At 34.8% G+C, this 22,899-nt stretch overlaps 2 protein-coding genes across 3 annotated transcripts in view; both read left to right on the top strand.

Annotated features, from left to right (window-relative positions):
* The first annotated feature begins 6,864 nt into the window (after positions 1 to 6,864).
* On the top strand, positions 6,865 to 15,970 carry LOC107658623 (septin-5). Its single transcript, XM_016447241.1, has 12 exons — positions 6,865 to 6,931; positions 7,084 to 7,094; positions 9,269 to 9,359; positions 10,512 to 10,598; positions 10,696 to 10,819; positions 10,900 to 11,034; positions 12,145 to 12,262; positions 12,397 to 12,498; positions 13,441 to 13,537; positions 13,703 to 13,838; positions 13,938 to 14,040; positions 14,899 to 15,970. Exons 1-12 carry the CDS (start codon positions 6,889 to 6,891, stop codon positions 14,959 to 14,961), a joined length of 1,110 nt encoding a protein of 369 aa, XP_016302727.1. The 5' UTR covers positions 6,865 to 6,888; the 3' UTR covers positions 14,962 to 15,970.
* A 1,188-nt stretch (positions 15,971 to 17,158) lies between these two features.
* The window catches only part of LOC107658566 (multiple C2 and transmembrane domain-containing protein 1-like), a 31,594-nt gene continuing 25,853 nt past the window's right edge, over positions 17,159 to 22,899 (top strand). The window contains exon 1 of one of the 2 annotated variants that reach the window (XM_016447155.1): positions 17,159 to 17,623. In XM_016447155.1, the coding sequence (XP_016302641.1) occupies positions 17,159 to 17,623 (465 nt within the window). Of the gene's footprint in view, positions 17,624 to 21,277; positions 21,350 to 22,899 lie in introns of those variants that run through there. The other variant, XM_016447156.1, reaches the window with a different exon arrangement.

Raw genomic sequence — 22,899 nt, 5'->3', positions numbered from 1 at the left:
GGATTGTGAATCGCTTTTTCTATTTTCGTGGTTGCCACAAATCTCAGCTGTAACCATGACGGCATCTGTAACACCAGGTGATGTCATTCGTCAAATCAGACAGCAGGTTTGAGTGGATTTTATGGAGTTGGAAGCGCAGCAGGACTGACATAACAGAAAAGTTGTCTTGAAAATGAATGTGGTTGTCACTCTTGTTAATAACCGAATTGTGTGAACATAACCATATTAAGCACTCACAACAGGACTGACAGACATATTCCACTTCTGTGTGAGTGAACCTACTGAATTTTTGTATAATAATATTAACCAAATTGTATTATTATTAATAGATACTGTAATGAATAAATGGTTAAACACTGAGCTTGGGGAATGCTCAGGGAATTTAAGGAATTTCCTTATAACAAAGGAGGTTTGTTTATATTCACAACTGCTTATAGGAATAATCAAATGCCAAACTTTAAGAGTCATTGAGTTCCACCCACCCTTCATGAGTCATGGCTTTATTACAAAATGAATTTTATAATGTGGTCCTCAAGTACAGTAGTGAAGTTTATATCCAGGTCCAGTTATCACCAGGAAGCAGGTCTGATCGTATCTTGTACATTAATGTTGTCATTTCAGAAGAAAATCGAGAGTCAGGTTCTTCGTATAGAGCAGTGTTTACAGTATGACCATCATTTCATCCAATATTTTGCTGGGAATTACTCATTTATGCCCCCAGGGCAAACTAGTTCTAACTGCTCCCTCAAAGTGGAGAAAATTCACTCATCTGACTCACTGTTTCCTTCACACTTCCTGAGCCATTTTCCCTATCAATCTTGAGATCAGACTGAGGCCACTTCCTGTGTCCATACGGTACAATCATAAAGAAACATTTATGGATTGTATAGCCTCTCAAATATGTTTTTACAATTTATCGACATTATACATTTTTATTTTTTTTTATCTTCTGTTTCTAGAAAAGTGGGAGCTAGATTTGCTGGAAATTGGATGAGCTGACCCTGCAATTTCTTTGGTTTTCCTACAAATTTGTGCATTGAGTAAAATGTCAAGAGCAATGTTTGATTACAAAAAGCTATTTTTGATATTCAGTAGCATAGAAAATCACAATTATATTAATTGTTTCAACACTTTATTTTCTATGCATTTCAACTTCACTCAAACAGCCAAATCCATTGCAATCTTCAAAAAAAAAAAAAAACGAATATTTTATGGTAGTGCTTAACTAACTCAAAGCCTTATTGCACTTAGAAATAAATAAATACAGATGAAACAGAAAACGATAATAATTAGATCAGAAAGGTAAGTTTATTTTAGTTTTATAATTTTTATTATTATTTAAATATTTCATTCATTATTTAAATATTTTATATCATTCTCCACTGTTCTGCACTTGCGTTTCTGAAAAATTCATAGCTTTCAGTTTGACTTGGGTTTTACGAGAAAAGAGAGAAATGTTTGCCTTAACCCCCACCCGTCTTGCTTCAATTGTTCGTCATGAGAAGAGAAACAAGGAAACAGCTTGTACAGAACAATAAACGTTTCCTGCAATGTACCAGGCATCTTTACCGAGCTGGTGCAAAGCCGCTCGATCCACCTTTAATGAGCTATTGTATGGATGCGTAACACAATCCCTATGTGTTCCTGAGATGCCAGTTTCCCAAGAAAAGTTATTGTGGCCCGCAGTCATTGCTGTCCATTGGAGGAAGCGTTCAGCAAGCTTCCATGCCCAGTTTGCGGCCATGAAGCATCCTGTAGTACATTGAGCACCTTGAGACGTTCCAAACAGAAACAAATAAGGTGTCTCAGCGTCACTGCAACTGGCACAAATCCATATGTTCTGCGTAGTGCTTATGTAATTTCACAGCTACCAGATAGCAGAAATTTTCAAAACAAAAACGGTTTACGCAAATATGACTGATGTAATGTGGTGTTTGGGTTTTGTTTCATGTTCATGTTTTCATGTCTTTTATTTTGTAATTGTTTCACCCTGTTAGCCTTGTGTATGTGTCATGTTCTGATTGGTTGTCCTAGTCATGTGTCTTGTTTCCCATTGGTTTGTTCTTGTCATGTGGTCAAGTCTGTTCATGCCTCGTCAAGTCTGTTCATGCCTCGTCAAGTCTGTTCTAGTCAAGTCAAGTCTCGGATTATTGTTTGGATTTCACCTGTAAATAAACTGCACTTGGGTTCACACTTCAACTCGCCTTCAGTGGATTGATCGTTACAACTGAGCGTTTCACAGACGTCCCATTTAAAACAAGCAGCTTTCTTTTGGTCAATGTGGCAAATTCACGTGACTAACTTTGAACACAGGAAATCTGCGTTTGCCCTCACACACGTGGATTCCTATTGAAAATTTCATAACGGGTTCAAAGTGTGAATGTATGGAAGCCCATTTCAGCCAAGGGATAAAAAATAATTTTTTTAAATCTCACAATTCTATTTTTTTCCCCTCACAATTCTGAGTTTATATCTCACAATTTGGACTTTGTTTCTCACAGTTCTGAGAAAAAAGTAAGAATTTCTTGTTTTCTTTTTATTTAAAAAAAAAATGGAACCTCTAACACTAGCGTTCTCTTTTCTTTTTCTATTCTATCTACTTCAGGAGTAGATAGAATAGAATGTGAATGTGAAATTGCCTATCACAGCTATGCTGATGATTCCCAGATTTACCAACTCATCTGTTTAGCTGTGCATTTATTGAATGAGCACTGTGCGATGTCCGAACTGATTGCACTATATTTTATGTATAATCGTTTTCTATTCTTAACCATTTTAAATTCATCTTAAACCTCTTAAATCAATTTATTTATCATTTTCAAAGTTTTTAAATTCCTTGTTTTATTGTTGTGATTATTTTTTTTCTTTTCTTTTATGTAAAGCACTTTGAATTACCATTGTGTATGAAATGTGCTATATAAATAAACCTTGCCTTACTTGTTTTCTTTTTATTTATTATAAAAAATGACCTTATAACACTAGTATTCTCTATTTGTTTACTATTCTGTCGACTTGTTTTCTTTTTATTTATTAAAAAAATTGACCCTAGCATTCTCTATTCTTTTTCTATTCTATCTACTATAAAAAAAAAACCTTGCTACGTGTATCGCGTTAGACTAACCGAGACTTGTCACAGCACTTTCATATTGTTGCTCTTTTGTTAGTTTTGATTGCTTCTATTGTCCTCATTTGTAAGTCACTTTGGATAAAAGCGTCTGCTAAATGACTAAATGTAAATGTAAAATTCTCAGTTTGTATCTCGCAATTCTGACTTTTTTTCAGAATTCTGAGTTTATATCTCACAATTCTGACATTTTTCTCCGAATTCTGAGTTTATATCCCAATTCTGACTTTTTTCTCAGAATTCTGAGTTTATATCTCATAATTATGACATTTTTCTCAGAATTCTGAGTTTATATATCACTTTTTTTTTTCATCTCACAATTCCAACCTTTTTTCTCTGAATTCTGACATAATTTATTTAATTTAATGTTTTATTTGTTAGGGACAGATACAATAAGATACGTAGACAACCGTGTCATCAGCATACATTTGAAGACTCGCATCAGGACACACTTCTGGAAGATCATTAATATAAATGCTAAAAAGAATCGGACCCAAAATTGTTCCCTGAGGAATTCCTATATCAATATTATGAGGAACTGACTTAAAATAATCAATATATAATAATCTCAGAATTGTGAGATTTAAACAAAAAAAAATTATAAAAAGTCAGAACTGCGGGATATAAAGTTGTAATTACCTTTTTAATTGTTTTTATTCTGTGGTGGAAACAAGCTTCCATTTGAATATGAATGACCAACAGCTGCTTGGTTTGAAAGTGACTTCTGTGTGAGCTGTGCTTCTTACATCACTACACTATTTGACAATATACAATAGACCTTTTTTGTCCATGAAATTTGGCTGAAATTACGATAATGTGACTGCACCTTTACACTGGAGGAGGGACTCAAGTCATATGTACTATCTATGTTTGAAAGGCACGTTTTTTCGTATTTTTCTGATGTATGCATCGATAAGCTTAGCAACAATAGCCTTAACTCCAATATAATACTCGGATGAAATAGCAGGGAAGCATGATGACACCATAGCCATAATTTCAATTAAGAAACCAAATTGTAAATTAGCAAGGTTATAGAAGAACGAAAGTACATCAACAATGCTTGTGTGACTCTGGAGTGAACTATTAATTGAAGAGTTAATTGTTTGGCTGCTGTCTAATAACCAGCACTGAAGCACAGGAAGGTGACTGTGCTGAGCAGCTGGATTATTTCACTGTTTCCACAGGATTTTCCCATCATTGTTTTCCTCCGGTTTGCTCCTGCACTAGTTTGGCCGCATGAGCGATTGCAGCACTGTTTTTATGATGTTTTTGTTTTGTTGCACCATTGTTCATAACTATTTCGTCAGGCCAATAACACAACAGAAACTCTGATGAGCTGACTACAAACTAGACATCATCCAGATTTGTCTCTCATTTCTCAATATGCTTTATGGGGCTACTCTGGCGCCGATGAAAATTATATCAGATAAACAAGTTTAACGTCAGGTCATGTAAATCTATTAGCAAAGAGATTTACATCTATTTACATCTAGACTTTTTCATTGCAACGAAAGATGAAATCCACAATACTTGTGTGCATGTAATGTCAGTAAAAACTTTTATAATGCTCCAAAAGATTTCTATTTCATATAAATTCGGTACTTTTGAACTTTCTATTCATCAAAAAATCCAGAAAAAAATGTATCACAGTTTCCATAAAAATATTAAGCAGCACAGCTGTTTTAACATTGATAACATAAAAAGTTTCTCCAGCATCAAATCAGCATTTTAGAATGATTTCTGAAGGATCATGTGACACTGAAGACTGAAGTAATGATGCTGAAAATTCAGCTTTACCATCATATGAATAAATTACATTTTAAAATATATTAAAATAAAAAACAGCTCTTTTAAATTGTAAAAAAATTCACAATATTACTGTTTTTACTGTATTTATGATAAAAAAACAGTAGTGTACTGACTGTACCTGTAGGAAAGAAAAATCAGTTAATTCCCTTGATATCAACGAGATTAATTGCCGTCTCAATTTTTTATATTTTCCTGAGAACCCAAATATTGTTTTTCCAAGAATAAATAATCTATGCTATCAGGAGCTGTGTGATTTATTTCTATTTTTATCTCTCATTGGCAAGTTATTTAAAAATGTTTGCATGATTCAGGAGTTGATACTTAAACAACATAATTGGATAATTTCTCCTGCAAGACCAACATTTCCTCTGAAATAAGAATAAGCCAAATTAATTACAAACTGCACCAGAGGGAACTATTGTGAGCTTTCAGTGAATCATTCAGTAGTGAATCATACAGTGCAGTGCTGACCTTCTTCCTGATCCCATCAAATCATCCAAAGTCATGTATATGTAAGAAAAGTCTCCACTGGTTCGGATTTTATGAATCTAGCAGAAAAAGGGTGTTGAAACAACAGGTCACACTATAGGTCTGCAGACCTCCTATGGATCAAAGGAGGCTCTTTTGTTTGAGGACTATACAGTAAGATGTCAGTTTTCAAGTTTCCATAGAAATGGTCTGACATATTTCTAATGCATTTAGATTAACCGAATCCTCTGTAATGAAGCAATGCCCCCCAGTGATCAAGCTTCGCTGGAGGGCCCTAAACTCAAATCTGAAGTATACTTAAAAACAGAGAAAAGTTAAAATAGTTTTATAAATTATAGAAGATGCTATTTTCTTCTCCAGCAGAGTTACAATGTCAGCATCTTCCTAATTTAAGTGGCCTTTGATGTGTTTCTAGAATAAATAAACCGCTCTGTTTCTGACACAGAGAGGAACAATTCCCTCTGCAAAAACTATAGTTCAGGCTGTAACCTGTCACATGGTTTCCTGGGCAATAGAGCAGGGTCTCACTATTATGTTGCTCTCCGGACATCTTCCTTTCCATGTCGTTCTCTGTGAGGAAAATCACAATGCATGACAATACATGCATGAGCTATAATGGATCATTTAAGCACACAAAGACTGACTCACATGCATCCATTCAAACCATTTTAGTGCAAACATTTATACAGTGAATCTGGATATAATGTTATGCTGCCACCATGTGTCAGATCTCTACAGTATGCAAACCTGGAAGAACCACTTACATAAGCCATCTTTTTTTTTTTTAAATGTATTAATTCAAAATTAATAAATAATGGCATAAATTAAAGAAAAAATATTAATAATAGCCAAATGCAATAGTTAATTAAAGTATTGTATATTAAAAGAATTTGGGATTCATTTATTATTCATTTATTTATTTTACATTTAACAAAAGAATTAAATATAATATATATATATGTGTGTGTGTGTGTGTGTGTGTATATATATATTTTTTTTTAAATATGTACATTTATAGGTCGGTTTGAAAGGGATTTATTTCTTTCACATTTGTATTTATATTTCACATTTTTATTTATATTTCACACTTTTAATTATACATATTATTATACATATTTGTACTGTTTATCGATTGATAAATCCTTACAGTATCTGCATTTTATATATACAGTATATACAATATATATATATATATATATATATATATATATATATATCCCATCCGTCAGCATCATATTTATTCCAGCTGTTCTCCAAGCCAATATATGAATCCTACTATGGCCAAACCTAATCTCATGAATATTAATTACTTAATGCTGCCGTTTCGCGATTGCTATCCAATAGTGATGGACTCTCGCAGATGTTCCTCGGTGACCGTCCAATGGAGTAGGCTTGGCTAATGAATATTAATAAGCACGCCTTCTACATAGTACGATTTGCGATTTGGCGTTCCGAAAGCGTTCGGGATGACGAGCAGCGCCAGGTACAAGAGCAGGGCGGTGAAATCAGGTAAGACACGAGGTGTTAACGGTAGGTGACTGAAATAACATTATGATTTAATAACGGAAATGTAATTTGTCTGTTTGCATCAATCGCTCTGGATTTCTTAACGCCGCGTCTGCATCCTTCACCTGCTGCGGGCGTCTCGCATCACACAACAGAGGATGCAGAGGTAAGCCGACTTTTAAGTCTGCAATCATCAATTTAAATAATAATGTGCTGCGTATCTATGTGCTTGCCATAGGTTGATTCACATCTGTGCGCGTGCTGCATATTTTTCTGGGACAGTGGGTTGGAATGCTATGAATAGAGCCATGGGGCTCTTATGACGGTCCTGCCTCACTCACAGCTTCTATCTACATCTGTTTGTTTGGGAGAGTAACAATGAACACCAAAATATTGTATTCTGTATATTTGGTCTGACATTTAAGGGTTGCAAATATCCATCAAATTCATGGATGCTGTAAATTTTCAGAAATGCATGAAACTAATCCTCACTGCCTGCTTTCAGTGTCCCACATTTCATCACAATCTCTGTTTGACCTCACTGTAAAGCAGCAGGAGAACTGCATGCATTGCATCATTTGAGGACAATGAGAAAGATGCGGATACCATCAGCCACTAGCCCTAACGTGTTCATTAAAATTAACTGAATCTAATAACATAATTAATTTTAACTATATGTGTGAATCTCAAAGACTAGTCATACTTCGCCCCAGAGTTAAATAGAAATTAAATTGTATTTTGCACAAAAAAATGTATTATGTTTGTATTGCAATTAAGATTATTTGCATTGTGACACCTTTTTCTTTATGCGTTACTATAATAAGAATTAGGGGAGAAATATGACAAAATGTTATTGAAATAATGTCACAATGCAAAAATCTTAATAGTCCCCAAATATAGGGCTCATTGGCTTTATGCAAAATATAATTTCATATATTTTTGTGATGAAATTCACCCATACAGTAGTGTGATTTCTTATTTTTTTGCATGTTTGTCACACTTTAATGTTTCTGGCTAGAGAAATTGAACTCAGGTGTGATAAACCACAGTTTTAACAGGGGGGCAAACACTTCTTCACACAGGGCCATGTAGTTTTGGATTTTGTTTTCCCTTAATAATAAAAACCTTCATTTAAAAACTGCAAGTTGTGTTTACTTGTGCTATCTTTGACTAATATTTAAATTTGTTTGATGATCTGAAACATTAAATTGTGACAAACATGCAAAAAAATAAGAAATCAGGAAGGGGGCCAACACTTTTTCACACCACTGTATAGTGCTTTTAAATTATAAATATCCTATTATAGACATATTTTACATTCTTTAATGAGATGTCACACTGTTTTGCAATATTTCTATGATTACATATTCCTCTTCAAATAAAAAAAAAAACCATGATAAATGTGCACTTCATGTGGTCTGCTCTGTGCACTGGCTTAGAAAACTTCTAAATGTGCACTTGGCTCTCCATATGTCCACCCGAGGGTGAACTATCAGTCAATCTGGATGACTGATGAAATAACACTAATGTCTCTGTCTGCTAGGACACGTTCAATTCATTTCTTGTCTTGTTTCTCGGTGAACGCCCACTAATACATGCACATGGCTTCCAGTGACTGTTGCCAGCTGTGTGTGAAAGCAAAATCCAATATCCATGCCTTTAAGTGAGGATAAACCTCTCCCCCTCAGCCAGATTCCCAGACAGGCCAAACAATCCTGGAGATGAAGCCAAGCAGGAGAATGTATTGTGCGAAAACAGATTTGAAGATTTTGACCTTCACTTTTTGATCCGAAATTGCTATTTTGTAATATAATACAATGCTTTCTCAAAAGCAAACTCTACTAGTTAGTCTAATTGTATTTGCGTTTCATACAAACAGATTCTGCATGGTATGTTAAACAAATGTGCATACTCTGCTGCTCTTTAAGATGCATCGGACCAATAAACAGAGCTAATTTTGCATATTTGTGATGCAAACCAAGCATGATGATTCTATATGACAGTAGAAGGGATTTATATAATAGGATAACTTATGTAATATTGTAAATATGGGCTGTGAGGCCTTCGGCATTGGCTGCACCCACACAGAGTCTCTAAACACAATGAAACATGGCAGGAATTCTGGGATTGCCCTAGTAAAGAAGTGAGTGTGGCATACATCAGGCTGGCTGTGTAGGTTGGGGGTTGGGCGCTTGGATTCATCTTTATCCCACAGCTATCACATGATTTGCTTTGCTGATGTCCATTTTTGCATACTGTACAGTTGTTTTGATATGGAAATTAATGTGGTAGTATTAGCATTGCACTATTAAATGATGTCATTATATTTCATTCTTTTAGGAAAAAGAGTACGTTGGCTTTGCCACCCTCCCAAACCAGGTTCACAGGAAGTCGGTAAAAAAAGGCTTCGATTTCACACTCATGGTGGCAGGTGAGTTTCTTATCACCAATGTTGTTATTGTTAAATATAACTAATATTAAAACTTTTAAATATTGTATTCCTTAAAGTGATAGTCCAGCCAAAAATGAAAATGTTATCATCATTTACTCATGTTGTCCCATGACATTCTATATGTGTTCATGACTTTCTGTCTTCCGTGGAACACAAAAGAAGATCTTTTGAAGAATGTTGGTGACCAAACAGTTTTGGTTCCCATTGATTAATTCTATTCTATCCAATTTAACTGAAATAAAATGAAATAAAATAGAAATATGAATAGAAATAGAAATCTTTTCATTTTAAAATATTTGTATATTTTAATATAAATATTAACTTAAAATAAAAAAACTTAAATGAAAATTAGAAACGTTCCCTTGGCAAGTAACTCAATTAAAATACATTTTTAAAAATAAAAATGACTAAAAATTAAACTGAAATAAATATAAATTAAACCTAAATAGAAACATAAAAAACGTAACAAAATTACTAAAACTTAAACTAAGATTAAAATTAAAACTGAAAATATAAAAATAAGACTCAAACTATTAATAAATACTATAATAGTATATAAAAATACTAAAATAACACTTCTTATCACCAAAAAAAGTATTATTGAGAAACTATTAGTGTTTATTAATATTTTTCTTTATATATATATATATATATATATATATATATTGCATTTTCCTTTAAAATTACAGTAATTTTGTTGTGTGTTTTTGTCATTTTTAGTGTTTTTTGTTTTTTATATGTATGTCCATATAGTTCTCTTTTTATAAATTTTTACTCCCGTTTTAGTTTTAATTGAGTACATCAAGTTAAACTAAATTAAAATGAGAAATGTTGCTGAAATTACAGTTGAAATAGCTGATTAAAAAGTTTTTATATTTATATATTATATTTATATATTTTTTATGAACATTTATTTTGTCAAGTTATGAAAATGTTTTTTTATTGGTTTTTATTTTAGTTTCGGTTTTAGTTTGATATAATTATAATAACCCTGTGAAGTAAAATGTCTTTTTGCCACTTTTAATGATTCATATAATTGAAAGAGGACAGATAAAGATGGGAGATTCAAATTTTCCTCGACAACATGAGCAAAAACTGCATTTCTGAATGTTTACCCTCCTTGTCTTTTAGGGGAGTCTGGTCTTGGAAAGTCCACCCTGATCAACAGCTTGTTCCTCACAGATTTGTACAAGGACAGGAAACTGCTGAACGCTGAAGGTATATTTCTGCTCCCATGCTTGCAGATTTACTGCAATTGAAATAATGTATCTAAATGACACATCTGTCCTTCCTGAAATATGTATTTGGTGTTTAGAGCGCATCAGTCAGACTGTGGAGATCATCAAACACACGGCTGACATCGAGGAGAAGGGTGTTAAACTGAAGCTGACTATTATAGACACACCAGGTTTTGGAGACGCTGTCAATAATACGGAGAGGTACATAGTTAGAGTTCACCTCAGATTTGTTAATTATAGGTAGATTTCTGCTAATCAGAATCTTTTGTCTCAACTGTCAGCTGGAAGGCCATTACTGACTATACTGACCAGCAGTTTGAACAGTATTTTCGGGATGAAAGCGGTTTGAACAGGAAGAACATCCAGGATAACCGTGTCCACTGCTGCTTGTACTTCATCCCTCCGTTTGGACATGGGTAATCCAACCCTGACTCTCTGTTAATATATACTGGATAATGTACAAAATAAAAATATGTGCTTACTGTACAAATACATTCAGATAAAGGCATTCCTGTTGCTCAAACAGTCGAGCAAGCTACTAGCAACACTAAGGTCATGGGTTCGATTCCTAGGGAATGCATCAACTAAAATCTATAAATAAATAAATAATATCTTAAATGCCAAATGCAGAAATAAAAATGTTAAATTTGGCAAAATAAAATAATTATTAAATAATTATTAAAATAATTAAAAATATATTATTAAATAATAATAAACAACAGACAAACAAAAATTATTTCTAGGTGAGTTCTACAGTTATTTGTTGATAGAGTACTTCAAACTCTATTATGAATGAGCAAAAAAAATCATATTGCTTCTTTTATTAAAATCAAAGATATTCTCCCATTCAAAAGTTTGGGGTCAGTAAGATTAATTTATAGAAACTAATACTTTTATTCAGCAACAATGCATTAAATTGATCAAAAGTGACAGTAAATATATTTATAATTGTTAAAATAAATGCTGTTCTTTTGAACTTTCTATTCATAAAAGAATCCTGAAAAATGATATCATGGTTTCCACAAAAAATATTAAGCAGCAAAAACTGTCAACATTGGCAATTATAAGAAATGTTTCTTGAGCAGCAAATCAGCATATTAGAATGATTTCTGAAGAATCATGTGACACTGAAGACTGGAGTAATGATGCTGAAAATTCAGCTTTGATCACAGGAATTAATTACATTTTAAAATTTATTGAGAAAATAGTTATTTTAAATTGTAATAATATTTCACAATATCACTTTTTTTACTGTATTTTTTAATCAAATAAATGCAGACTTGATGAGCAGAAGAGACTTCTTTAAAAAAAAACACACACAAAAAAAAAATCTTAAAGTTCCCAAACATTTAAATGGTAATATGAACTTCATTTATACATTAAACTCAATGAGCAAAAAATCTTATTGTCCATCATATGGCCTCTTTTATGAAAATTAGACTCTAAATGTCTGTTTTTTTGAAAGCAAAGTGAATAAAGTATCTCAGAGCGGATAAGCCCACTCGCTCTCTCTTCTCCCCACTCAGACTGCGGCCCGTGGACGTGGAGTTTATGAAAGCACTGCAAGACAAGGTGAACGTGGTTCCACTCATTTCCAAGGCTGACTGTCTGACGCCAGCGGAGATGAGGAAGATGAAGGACAGGGTAAAGTGGATCACCTCGACCTCAGTCTGTTTATACAGGCACACGCTCTGTTCACATTCACACGCACACCGCATCCTCGCTCAGTGGTGTCAGGGCTTCTGACGTAACCAATGTTTTTGATCCTTCTATTCAAGGTGAGGGAGGAGATCGAGAAGTTCGGAATCAAAGTGTACCAGTTCCCAGACTGTGATTCTGATGAGGACGAGGCGTTCAAGCAACAGGACCGAGAGCTAAAGGTCAGTATTATGACTCATAAATGGATGCTTGAGTACTTAATGACTCGAGACATGAAAACTGATGTTCGCTGTTCCATCCAAGGTTGATGTCTGGTTCATAGGGTCCACGCTAGATTAAAACTTTTATGAGTTTGACTAAGAATCAAAGTCTTTCATCCAAAACCAAGTGAGCTGCCTCCAGCAAAGGGCTTGAGGTTTGGTTGGTTGGTTAGTTTGATCCAGTTAGCCTCTGCTAACTACTCCTCTGGCACATTTTGCAGATAATTTAGCAAAATTATTAATAATAATAAAAACAGTCAAAGTAAAAATAAAATAAAATAAAAAAATAATAAATTTAAATATTCCACCAGGACAAGGGAATCCATCTTTGAAAAATGGATGTAAGCTCAACTTTTCCTGCAGAACTTGACTAAATAACTCATGTAAACTTTAAAAGCAAAATAAATAAATAAATAAAAATAAATGCATAACTAAATAAAATAAAATAAAAAATTTACATTAAATTTTAATTAAATAAAAAATATCTTCAAAAAAAAGAAAGAAAAAAGTCTGTAAACTCAACTCTGACTAATTAATGTACACTTTAAAAGCAAATAAAATAAAATAAAAAAGGAAAATAAACTATAAATAAAATCAAAACAAATATTTCACCTGAACAATGGAGTCTGTCTTCAAAAAATAGCTGTAAAATCAGCTCTTCCTGGAGTTGACTTAACTAACTTAACTAATTAATGGAAAATTTGGAAAATAATGGAAAATTTAAAATGAAATAAAATAAAATAATAAATTAATATTTCACCCAAACAAGGAAATAAATCACAACCTTCTAAAAGCGACTGTAAACTCAACTCTTCCTGGAGATGTAATGTAACTAATGTAATCTTTTAAAAACATTAAAATTTAGAAGCAAAAAATCGAAATGTTCTATGTTGTGTGTTTCAGGAAAGCACTCCATTTGCTGTGATTGGGAGCAACACGATAGTGGAGGTCAAAGGTCAGCGGGTGAGAGGGAGACTTTACCCATGGGGCATTGTGGAAGGTCAGTACGGATCTACGCTTGAATATCTACATTTTGCATGAGACACACTCTCTACTGATAAGAACAAATGCATCAAGAATAAGTTTTAATCAACCGAGTGCCAGCTAACCATAAATGTATACAAAGGTTTCACAAACAGATTTGTGCACATACTTTTTGTCACAGTGGAGAATCAGTCCCATTGTGATTTCGTCAAGCTGAGGAACATGTTGATTCGCTCACATATGCATGACCTGAAAGACATCACGTGTGACGTGCACTATGAAAACTACAGAGCGCAGTGCATACAGCAAATGACAAGGCAAGTCACAATGCTTTTCTCAAATATCTTAATAAATATCATAGAAAAAGATACTTTGCCATTGACTTTATCGCTTATAAGATGTTCTGTTTCCACCAGCAAACTGACCCAGGATAATCGCGTGGAGAGCCCCATCCCGATACTACCACTGTCCACCCCAGACGTAGAGACAGAAAAGCTGATAAAGATGAAAGATGAAGAGGTCAGACAGCTGTCCTGCTTAATCTAGTTATTTCAGTTCTTAGCTGTCACTTAATAAATGTGGCATTGAGCACAAAAATATATAGAAAATTGTGTTTTTGAGACATTTGCAATCCGGGCCTAAAACATTTTGCCACAAAATTGAGTGACTTGAGAAAATTTACTGGCCATTAATATTTTTTACAGACCATGAAACGGTAAGTGCATTATTTCATTAAAAATCAGGTAGAACAAATTGGTGAAATGCATCTAATTGCAATTCTCAATATTATTATAAATAATAATTTGATTTAATAATAATAATAATAATCATCATCATTTTATTTATTGTACTTTTTTTTATTAATTATTAATATTTGTATTATTAAACAAATTAATAAAGAAATATCACTATAATACTATTGAACTGTAAAGTATTTTATAATAATAATAATTTATATAAAAATACTAATTATTATTTTATATAACAACAGTACAATTAAAATACTAATATTTATGGTTGATTTCTTTCTTTGCTTTCAAATGTTAAACCATAAAGCTTTTATTTTGGTGTAAAACTGCAGGTAACTCTGTTGAAATGCTACTCTTTTTTTTGACAACAGATTTATAAACCATTCTCATTATAAACTTGGTAAGATATTTGGTGCTTGTTGCATTTTCAAGATGACTTATTTATATGATTACAACGCAGGTTTTGTGTTTTGATAATCACGCTAAACCATAATGCATTCTCGGGTTTCATTCTATCACCAATGCTGGGTTTTATTCGCCTTTGGTGCTTGGCGAGTGTTCATTTTAGGCCCTGTTTGCAACACTAAATGCTGAATCTGCTTAATATTATTCACTTTGTCTTTCAAAGTTGCGGAGGATGCAGGAGATGCTTCAAAAAATGCAGCAGCAGATGCACAAACAGGACCTGTGAACGCCGCCCTGAACGAAAACGGCTGATTTCAGCTTGTCTGCACTTTTACACAAGCAGCCACGTAACACTTTAACATCACACTGAAGGATATACAGTAGGGAAAGCAACAGATGTATTTGTATGTCAAACACAACACAGATATGAATGCATGTGTCGAGCACTGCGGTTAAAAGGGTCACTTCACCTGAGCCTGGTATCTAAAACCAGGCTTCAAGTTGAAATATTTAGTAATGCTAAAAGATTTAGTGATAGTTTGTTTTCACACTTTGTACAGTCCATGTGATGCTGTATGACTGTTTCCATGGCAAAGACTGCTGCTTTATTCACAGTAGACATGGCAAATGTTCTGTCGTACTATTGTTTTTTGTCTGCCGTTTTTATGATCCGTTTCTAGCCCAATTTTTTATTATTTTTAGTAATGTGTGTGTGCGAGTTTGTGTGCCTGTGCCGATTTGCTTAAAACAAGAGCACTAAGTGGAAAACTAAATATTTGAGTGATTTTCTACGTTTAAAGCAGCTATACCATCAAGTTATTACAAGGTTTAGAAGTATGAAAACATTTGCAGTATTAAAGCAAATACTTTAATAATTTTTCATTCTTCATTCATTTATTTGTCTCTGAAGGCCTTATCAGAGCACCTTGAATTGCAAACTTTGTTGTACGACTGCTGTAAGTTGAAGAGAATTTTCACTGATCCAACCTTTTGTCTACTTTATTGATTGAACATAAAAATGTAATTCTTTATAACAGTTTTATGTGATTCATGTTATAATATGCCACTTAGGACGACTGTTCCAGTCCTAAAACACCACATTATACATAATATTTCACAAAATGGATATCAGACAATCTTTATCAGTGAATAGGCTCTAACATCTTTTATATCACCTGTTGTTGATGGTTTTACATGGATGCATTGAGATATTGATTTGTATGCCCTGTATGTGTTTACTCAAGTTATGAGCATGACAAATGCACCATCTGCCATATATCATGATTCCTTTGAAAAATAAACACATCCTCTGTGGTAGAACCTGTCTGATCTGTACATCTTTTCATCATTGTTACATTTACATTTAGTCATCTAGCAGACGCTTTTATCCAAAGCAACTTACAAATGAGGACAATAGAAGCAATCAAAACTAACAAAAGAGCAACCATACGTAAGTGCAAATGACAAGTATTGGTTAGCCTATACGCAGTACACGTAGCAAGGTATTATATATATATATATACAGTATATACACACACACACAAAGAAAAACAAGTAGAATAGAAAAAAAACAAAGCTAGTGTTAGTTGTTAAATACTTTTTATGTTGCTCATGATATCATTTAACTTATTAATATCCAAATTAACTTTCAATTACAGTTTTATTTTGTTTAATTTTTTATTTGGTTCAGGTATTAAAATATAACTTTGACAGTCTAGATTTGAATCTTCCCAGTGATTCAAATCAATCGAAAGATTCGAACAATTCACTCGCCGATTCGTTGAAAACAACCAAGTCGACCAAAACAAGTGTATACAAATCTACTAATAAACTCCACAACAATTTGTACGCAACATGTGTGTTCTCCTCATAAATTACAACAAAGCACAACTAGCTTATCCTTATTTCTGAGTTTGTTTTTTTAAAAACACTGTTTTAACGCGGTTTTCTATATGGGAGGAAAACGCTTAACGCGTAATTAAACGTGTTGCATTCGTATTCTGGGCTCATCAGCTTGTCCGTACATAGTATGCTTTATTAATAATGCGTTTACTAAGTTTGGTCTTTTAAAAACACTGTCTTAACGCATTAAGCCACGTTAAGCGTTTTTCACGTTAAGCGTTTTATGTAAATAAAAGCTCGGTGGGCAGGAACACTGCATTGCGTGATCATAGATGACACATTTATTTAGTAAGCTATGAGTAACAGCAACTTTTTTGAAATACTGGGCGTGGATGAGGACCACAGACGGGGGAACTGTCTCGTTTTATAAAACCATGAAGGTCTGCAGATGTGCTGAGGAACAACTTGCCTCTCCATCACTCTAGCCTACTTCCGCATCAAACATGCTTTTAACCCTCAACATGTCCTGCTGAGCACAACACTGTAGTAAATGCTATATTTGCATCGTTTTGCATGTTTTAACATGCATTAACCTCACAGAAACCTCAGACTGGGACGCAGCAGCAGACTGCAGAGATCATATGGAAGGGAAACTAGACATGGATGATGTTTCTCCATCACATAATCAGCATCAGCGGGGCTCGTGGAAGTCCTTCCACGGCAGACCCAAACTCACTGGCAGTCCCAAACTGGGCAAAAAAGACAAAAAGCAAGAAAGTGGGTTTTGGATATTTAAAAAGAAACGACCAAATGGTTTGGACCGAGCGGTGTCTTCGTCTCAACCCAATCTGCACAGCGCGGCAGCCGCTTCGGATGGTGGTGAGAGCGGGAGGACGCGCTGCGGCATGCCGGAGCAGAGTGTCGGTACGGCGGCCGCAGCAGCAGCGTCGCTCGGTGCCGAGATCCAGATGCTGAAAAGAACCATCAGCTCCAAACCGACACTCTCCGAATTGGTGCAGTCTCAACATAAACCTGCTCTGCAAGGGTCCACATGCACTGATGATGCTGTGATGAATGGTAACGAGGAAGAGATCAATAAAAGTGTGGTAAGATGATTTATAATGTTCCAGATGTTTTTGCCATTGCATTGCAGTAATAAGTGATGCATGCAGATTTTATCTTATTCATTTGATCTTACGCTCTACATTCACACTTGCAGATGTTTTAAAACGTAAAGACATTTACTTAAAGAGATTGTTTTTGTTTTAAATACAGTGAACTATCCAAACAGGTTTTGATAAATTTGTATAACAACTGAGCGCCTATAGGGTTTTGTGATGCCACAGCTTCCTAAATTTAAATGCATTCAAATATTTAGCGTAATTTCTATTTGATAGTGATAGACTTTAACTTTTGTTAGGTAAGGTGAGTCATTACCAAAAGTGAAACTAAATTTAAGTATATAGAATATCTATTTGCTACAAAATATTACAATAAATACATTTTCTTATAAGAATCATGAATTACAGCCAGGTTCCTGCTGGAAAACCTGTGTCATATTAGTTTAAGGTGTTTTTTGTAACCTGGTATCTGATTTGTTATGGGCGAAACGTGATCAAGGTGCACCAAGTCAATCTCTCACATCACAAATGAACAGCATGGTTCAACTAGACACCATGTAAAGCCAGATTATAGGCTGAGATCCGTTAGATGTTGAAGCTTGATCACATCCACCAGTATGATGTCAGAGAAATGGAAACATTTCCAGAATGACTTAGATTGGGTTCAAAGGGCAATCGACCATTAAACTATTTTGCCTCATTTTACATGATGTCCCACTTTTGCTGAATCCACCCTAGCAACTGCTTTGAATACAATCAAACAAACCGAATGATTTTGACACTATAATATTTTTTACATTGCAAGTCCAAAACAGATGTCAATTCAGAACTCCAATTATCAGTGGACAGTCATCTTTTGTTGCATGTATGCATGTGAATATCTTTGCCCTTGTACATTTTCAACATTTAATATATGCACACCAAGGTTTACCTGAATCAGGTCTTTTTGTGCATGGTCATTTTGACATTTGTAGATGCAAAGTAATGTGTTTGCATAGTCAAACTCATGTCAGATTCTCATTCACACAAGGACATGTGCCAGAACGAGCTTGTGTCAGCCCCTTTTTCCACAAGATTTTCTTTTAAAACTGTAAAGTTTGGCCTTAAAACTTTTTTCTACATACTGTTATTTTTCGTCATGTTGGCACTGTACTGTTCTCTCAGAGCCTGAGGGTGTTTGCCGAGCTGGTTTGCAAGAAGAGGAACTTGTCTAAAAGCAATGACACATGAACACATTAGCAGGCTTGAAGCCAAACAGGGTGCCAAGTGTTGAGCAAGGTTATGCAAGTTTATCGGTTCTCTTCATTTGCAGAAGAGAATTATTGTCTTTATTAATACAGTTTATTTTATTGATTGTCGATGTGCATCAGATTTTTGAGATCCGTAAATACAGATTAAAAGATTTGATTAAGTTGAATATGCATGCATGTACAATCTCAGAAAACAAATTAGATCTTTCGTTGTTTTTTTTGCTAGTGTCAGTGGTGTGTTTTGCTTAAATGTAGGTTGTTACAAACCTGTATGTCTTTCTTTCTTCTGCACAACATTTTTGAAAAATGCAAGTGAAGTGTTTTTTTTATTATTTTACTATTATTAATTAAAGGCTTTAAGAAAAGTAAATAGTCAGTTACGGCGCGTGTTTCAGAATTAGAAGCATCACTGTGTTCATTTACACGCATGCAGCTATAATGCTGCTTCTCATAACCTTCATCTCTGCAAGCGCTGTGAGTTTAACGTGCATTTGGGAATGCATGTGCACTGGGTTCACTAACAAGTTTGGGAATCCTTGCCTTAGAAAAAAGAACGTCTGATGTGAAGATTTCAAATTAATTTTTAAAGTGCCCCTATTATACCATTTTTAAGGTTCCTAATATTGTTTTGGGACTCTCCTACATTAGGTTACATGCATGCAAGGTCAAAAAACGCTTTTGTTTTCTCAAAATATGCATTTAATATCACCTCATTTTCCAACGATTCTCAAATGATTCGTTTGAAGCAGTTCTGATTGGTCAGATGGCCCAGTCTGTTGTGATTGGTCTACCACGTACCGCACGTGTCGGAAACGAGACGCCCATTGCCATAGTTTTGTAATTTGAACAACTGATAGAAAACATCTATTATTTATCATACTTGCAGCCAGGTTGTGAGTAGAGCCAGCTGGTCCAAATAAACTGCGTACTGAGCCATCTTTCAAGAGCAAACGTTTTGTGAATCCCACGTTGAACTCCCCGCGATTAGAGAAGCAGTCGTCAGTAAAATGACAGGAATACAAAAAAGATTGGGGTTGTACTGCTGTGGTACAATGGAACATCTTTTTTTTTAACCACTGATTCTTTGCAGCCTCATCTTTCGGAAGTGAAAATAAAAATAGTTTACTTTCACAGCGTAGGACACAGCGTCTTCTCAACATGATGTTAACCACACAAACAAGCAGGGATGGGCAAAGATAATCCATCAATTGGCCTATTTGATCTATCTCTTCACCAATACACTGATGTTTGGGAACAAGTGAACAATGTTTGATAGCAAGTCAGCTTTTCTCTGCCCGAGTCATGCAATAAATCTGACATATGCAACCAGTTAACAGATCAAATATTTACATATCCCAGTGATTTCCCAGATGAAGGTTAGTTTTAAAGTAACCGAGGTGGACTGGCACAAAGTATTTTATGTATTTTGTAAATACAAAAATACTAATCTTAAATGTATTTAAATACAAATTACATTTGATTTTTGCCAAAGGCTTTCAAATACAAAATACAAAATAGTATCTGAAATATTGCCCATCCCTGCAAACAAGCTACAGCATTTGAGGGCGGGGTCAAGTTGTTTGCGGCCAGCCAGAGTAGAACATAGGCGGGCATTATGCAAATGTATTACCCTGTGATGTGTAGCCGTCACGGAAGTGGGAATACTGACGATTCATTTCGGCTGTTCAGAGTTGATTCTTTCTTTTGGGGGACAACTTTATTTATTGTGCTCTTTCAGCTTTACAACTTTGCAGATCGTTTACATTCACATACTCAATCACTGGACACCTATTTGGAAGTTGAAAACAAACATTTTAGCATTACAACAATTATTAAATGATCAATATCTTTTGATTTTAAATGTAGTCAGAAACGTAATCAGAAAGTAGCAACAACTTTCAGCTTTACAACTTTGCAGATCGTTTACATTCACATACAGCTACATTACACACTGCATGAAGGGCAATATTCGAAATGGCATAATAGGGGCACTTTAAATAATCATAATTCAAAACTCCATTATGGCTCCTGTCCTGAGCTATGACTGAGAAACCTTGAGCAATAACGTTTTTGGCTATAGCCATTGAAGTTTAGTGTAGAGTAGTTTTTCTGTTTGCATGTCCTTCCCAAGCCATTACATCACTGGTTTAACAGCCACTAACGGTGCAGCAGAGATTAGAGTCAAACAAACAACACAGCCTGGAGCTTTGAGTTCCTCTGGATCATACTACCTCTATCTTTACTCCATTACATGTGTGGACTTGTTTTGGAATGGAGCTGCTTGAGCTGTCTTTGTGGTTAGATGAGGAAGGCTTTTGAGGAGGTTTGAGACTTGATAAACAGCAGCATGCATTTCTTGAGAAATCTGTGATCTGTGATCTGTGATCCAGCAATAGAGATGATTAATCTGCTCAGAAGTAACTCTGCAACTCCTCTACATGTGCCATAGGTGCTAACTTTGGTGAGCATGTTTATTGTGTATGTGGGATGTGTCATGGTATGTGGGAATTGCAATTATATATGTGTGTGTGTGTGTAACTGTTTTTCTATTCTGGTGGGGACTTAAACCTGAATACACACAGACTCATGGGGACTCGTGTCACGGAGGGGACCTAAATTGAGGTCCCCATGGGTAAACAAGCTTATAAATCACACAGAATGAAGTTTTTTTAAAATGTAAAAATGCAGAAAGTTTCCTGTAAGGGGTAGGTTTAGGTGTAGGGTTGGTGTAGGGCAATAGAATATATGGTCTGTACAGTAGAAAAACCATTATGCCTATGGAGAGTCCCCACAAGGATAGCAAACCAGACGTGTGTGTGTGTGTGTGTGTGTCTGTGTGTGTGTGTCTGTGTGTGTTATTAAGATATTAATTCCAAACGACTGAGTCGTCTTTGACTAAAAATACAATTTTTAGTAAATGAATTAGTTTTTTGTATATGAATGTCTTTTGTGACTATTGACCAAAAAAAGTATATCTTAAAAAGTAAGTAAAACTTTTTTTTACAGTCATGCCACTTTAAAGTCATGTGGGTTGTAAAGCCATTTAAAGACTGTGGGTTGACTATCCTAGCTACAACTTTTCTACAAGTCACGTTCACTGACATCGGTGTCTAACTGCTCAGGACATAAATGCAACATATCAGACTAGACACGCATGGAAACAACATTAAACAGATCACATGTTTCCTGTCTTACAACATTACACTTAATGCATGTGCATTTTGCACACACCCCCTGAGGCCCCTATAATGGACCCCAGAATTTCTGTTTATAGGCTGCTTTTCTTGCAAACAGAAAGTGGCTCTATAACTTTAACCACAAAACTGTCAACTGCTACATCTTCCTGTTAAACCCTTTGGCAAGTTATTCTGAAATATTTTCTCTTGCCAAAGTTCAGTCATCATGATCAAGTACAGATGTTTCTAGTATTGGATGCATTGCATTAGTGCATATTTGCATAAAGGACACATGTTGACTGATTACTGGTTGCATTGTTGCTCAAAATCGTTGTCATTGAGTACAAATAGACAGTTTTGTTGTGTCGTAATTATCTCTAATGAAAATAAATTGTGTTTGAGCTGTCACACTCACACCGTTTCTACTTAATGGAGCAAGAGGAAGCTTATTACGAGACTTTGATTTATAGGCACAATCAGTATGAGCTACTTCTTGTACAAACCTCAATAAAGATTTTCAGTGCAGCGGTTGACATGTTTTTTTTGGGCTGGCACCATTCCCCATGTCAGTGTCTTTCTCCTAAGGAGATCTGCTTCTGTAATCACCTCTCAGCGGAGGTGAGACGACGAGTGTCTTTGCTCACATGATGCTCAGAACAGAACAGAGGAAGGTGAATTCATCTTAGACAGGTCTTATAGGGGAGGGCCGAACTATAGGTCTGCACGTTTAATTGGAATAAAAACGAAATCGCAATTAGCAGTGCGATTATCAAATCTAAAAGGTTAAGATTTAATGAAATAAATATATTGTATGTGCTGCGTATTTCAGAGTGAA

The sequence above is a fragment of the Sinocyclocheilus anshuiensis genome, unplaced genomic scaffold, assembly GCF_001515605.1.
Source record: "Sinocyclocheilus anshuiensis isolate Anshui unplaced genomic scaffold, SAMN03320099.WGS_v1.1 scaffold343, whole genome shotgun sequence".
In the NCBI taxonomy this organism is placed as follows: Eukaryota; Metazoa; Chordata; class Actinopteri; order Cypriniformes; family Cyprinidae; genus Sinocyclocheilus; species Sinocyclocheilus anshuiensis.
Note: the sequence above shows the minus strand (reverse complement) of the source record. Positions and strands in the feature narration are given on the sequence as shown.

Coding starts and splice junctions, on each gene's coding strand:
- LOC107658623 (XM_016447241.1), top strand. CDS start 6,889: ATGACGAGCAGCGCCAGGTACAAGAGCAGGGCGGTGAAATCAG. Junction 9,360..10,511: donor TTTCACACTCATGGTGGCAG/GTGAGTTTCTTA, acceptor CTTGTCTTTTAG/GGGAGTCTGGTCTTGGAAAG. Junction 14,041..14,898: donor TAAAGATGAAAGATGAAGAG/GTCAGACAGCTG, acceptor TGTCTTTCAAAG/TTGCGGAGGATGCAGGAGAT.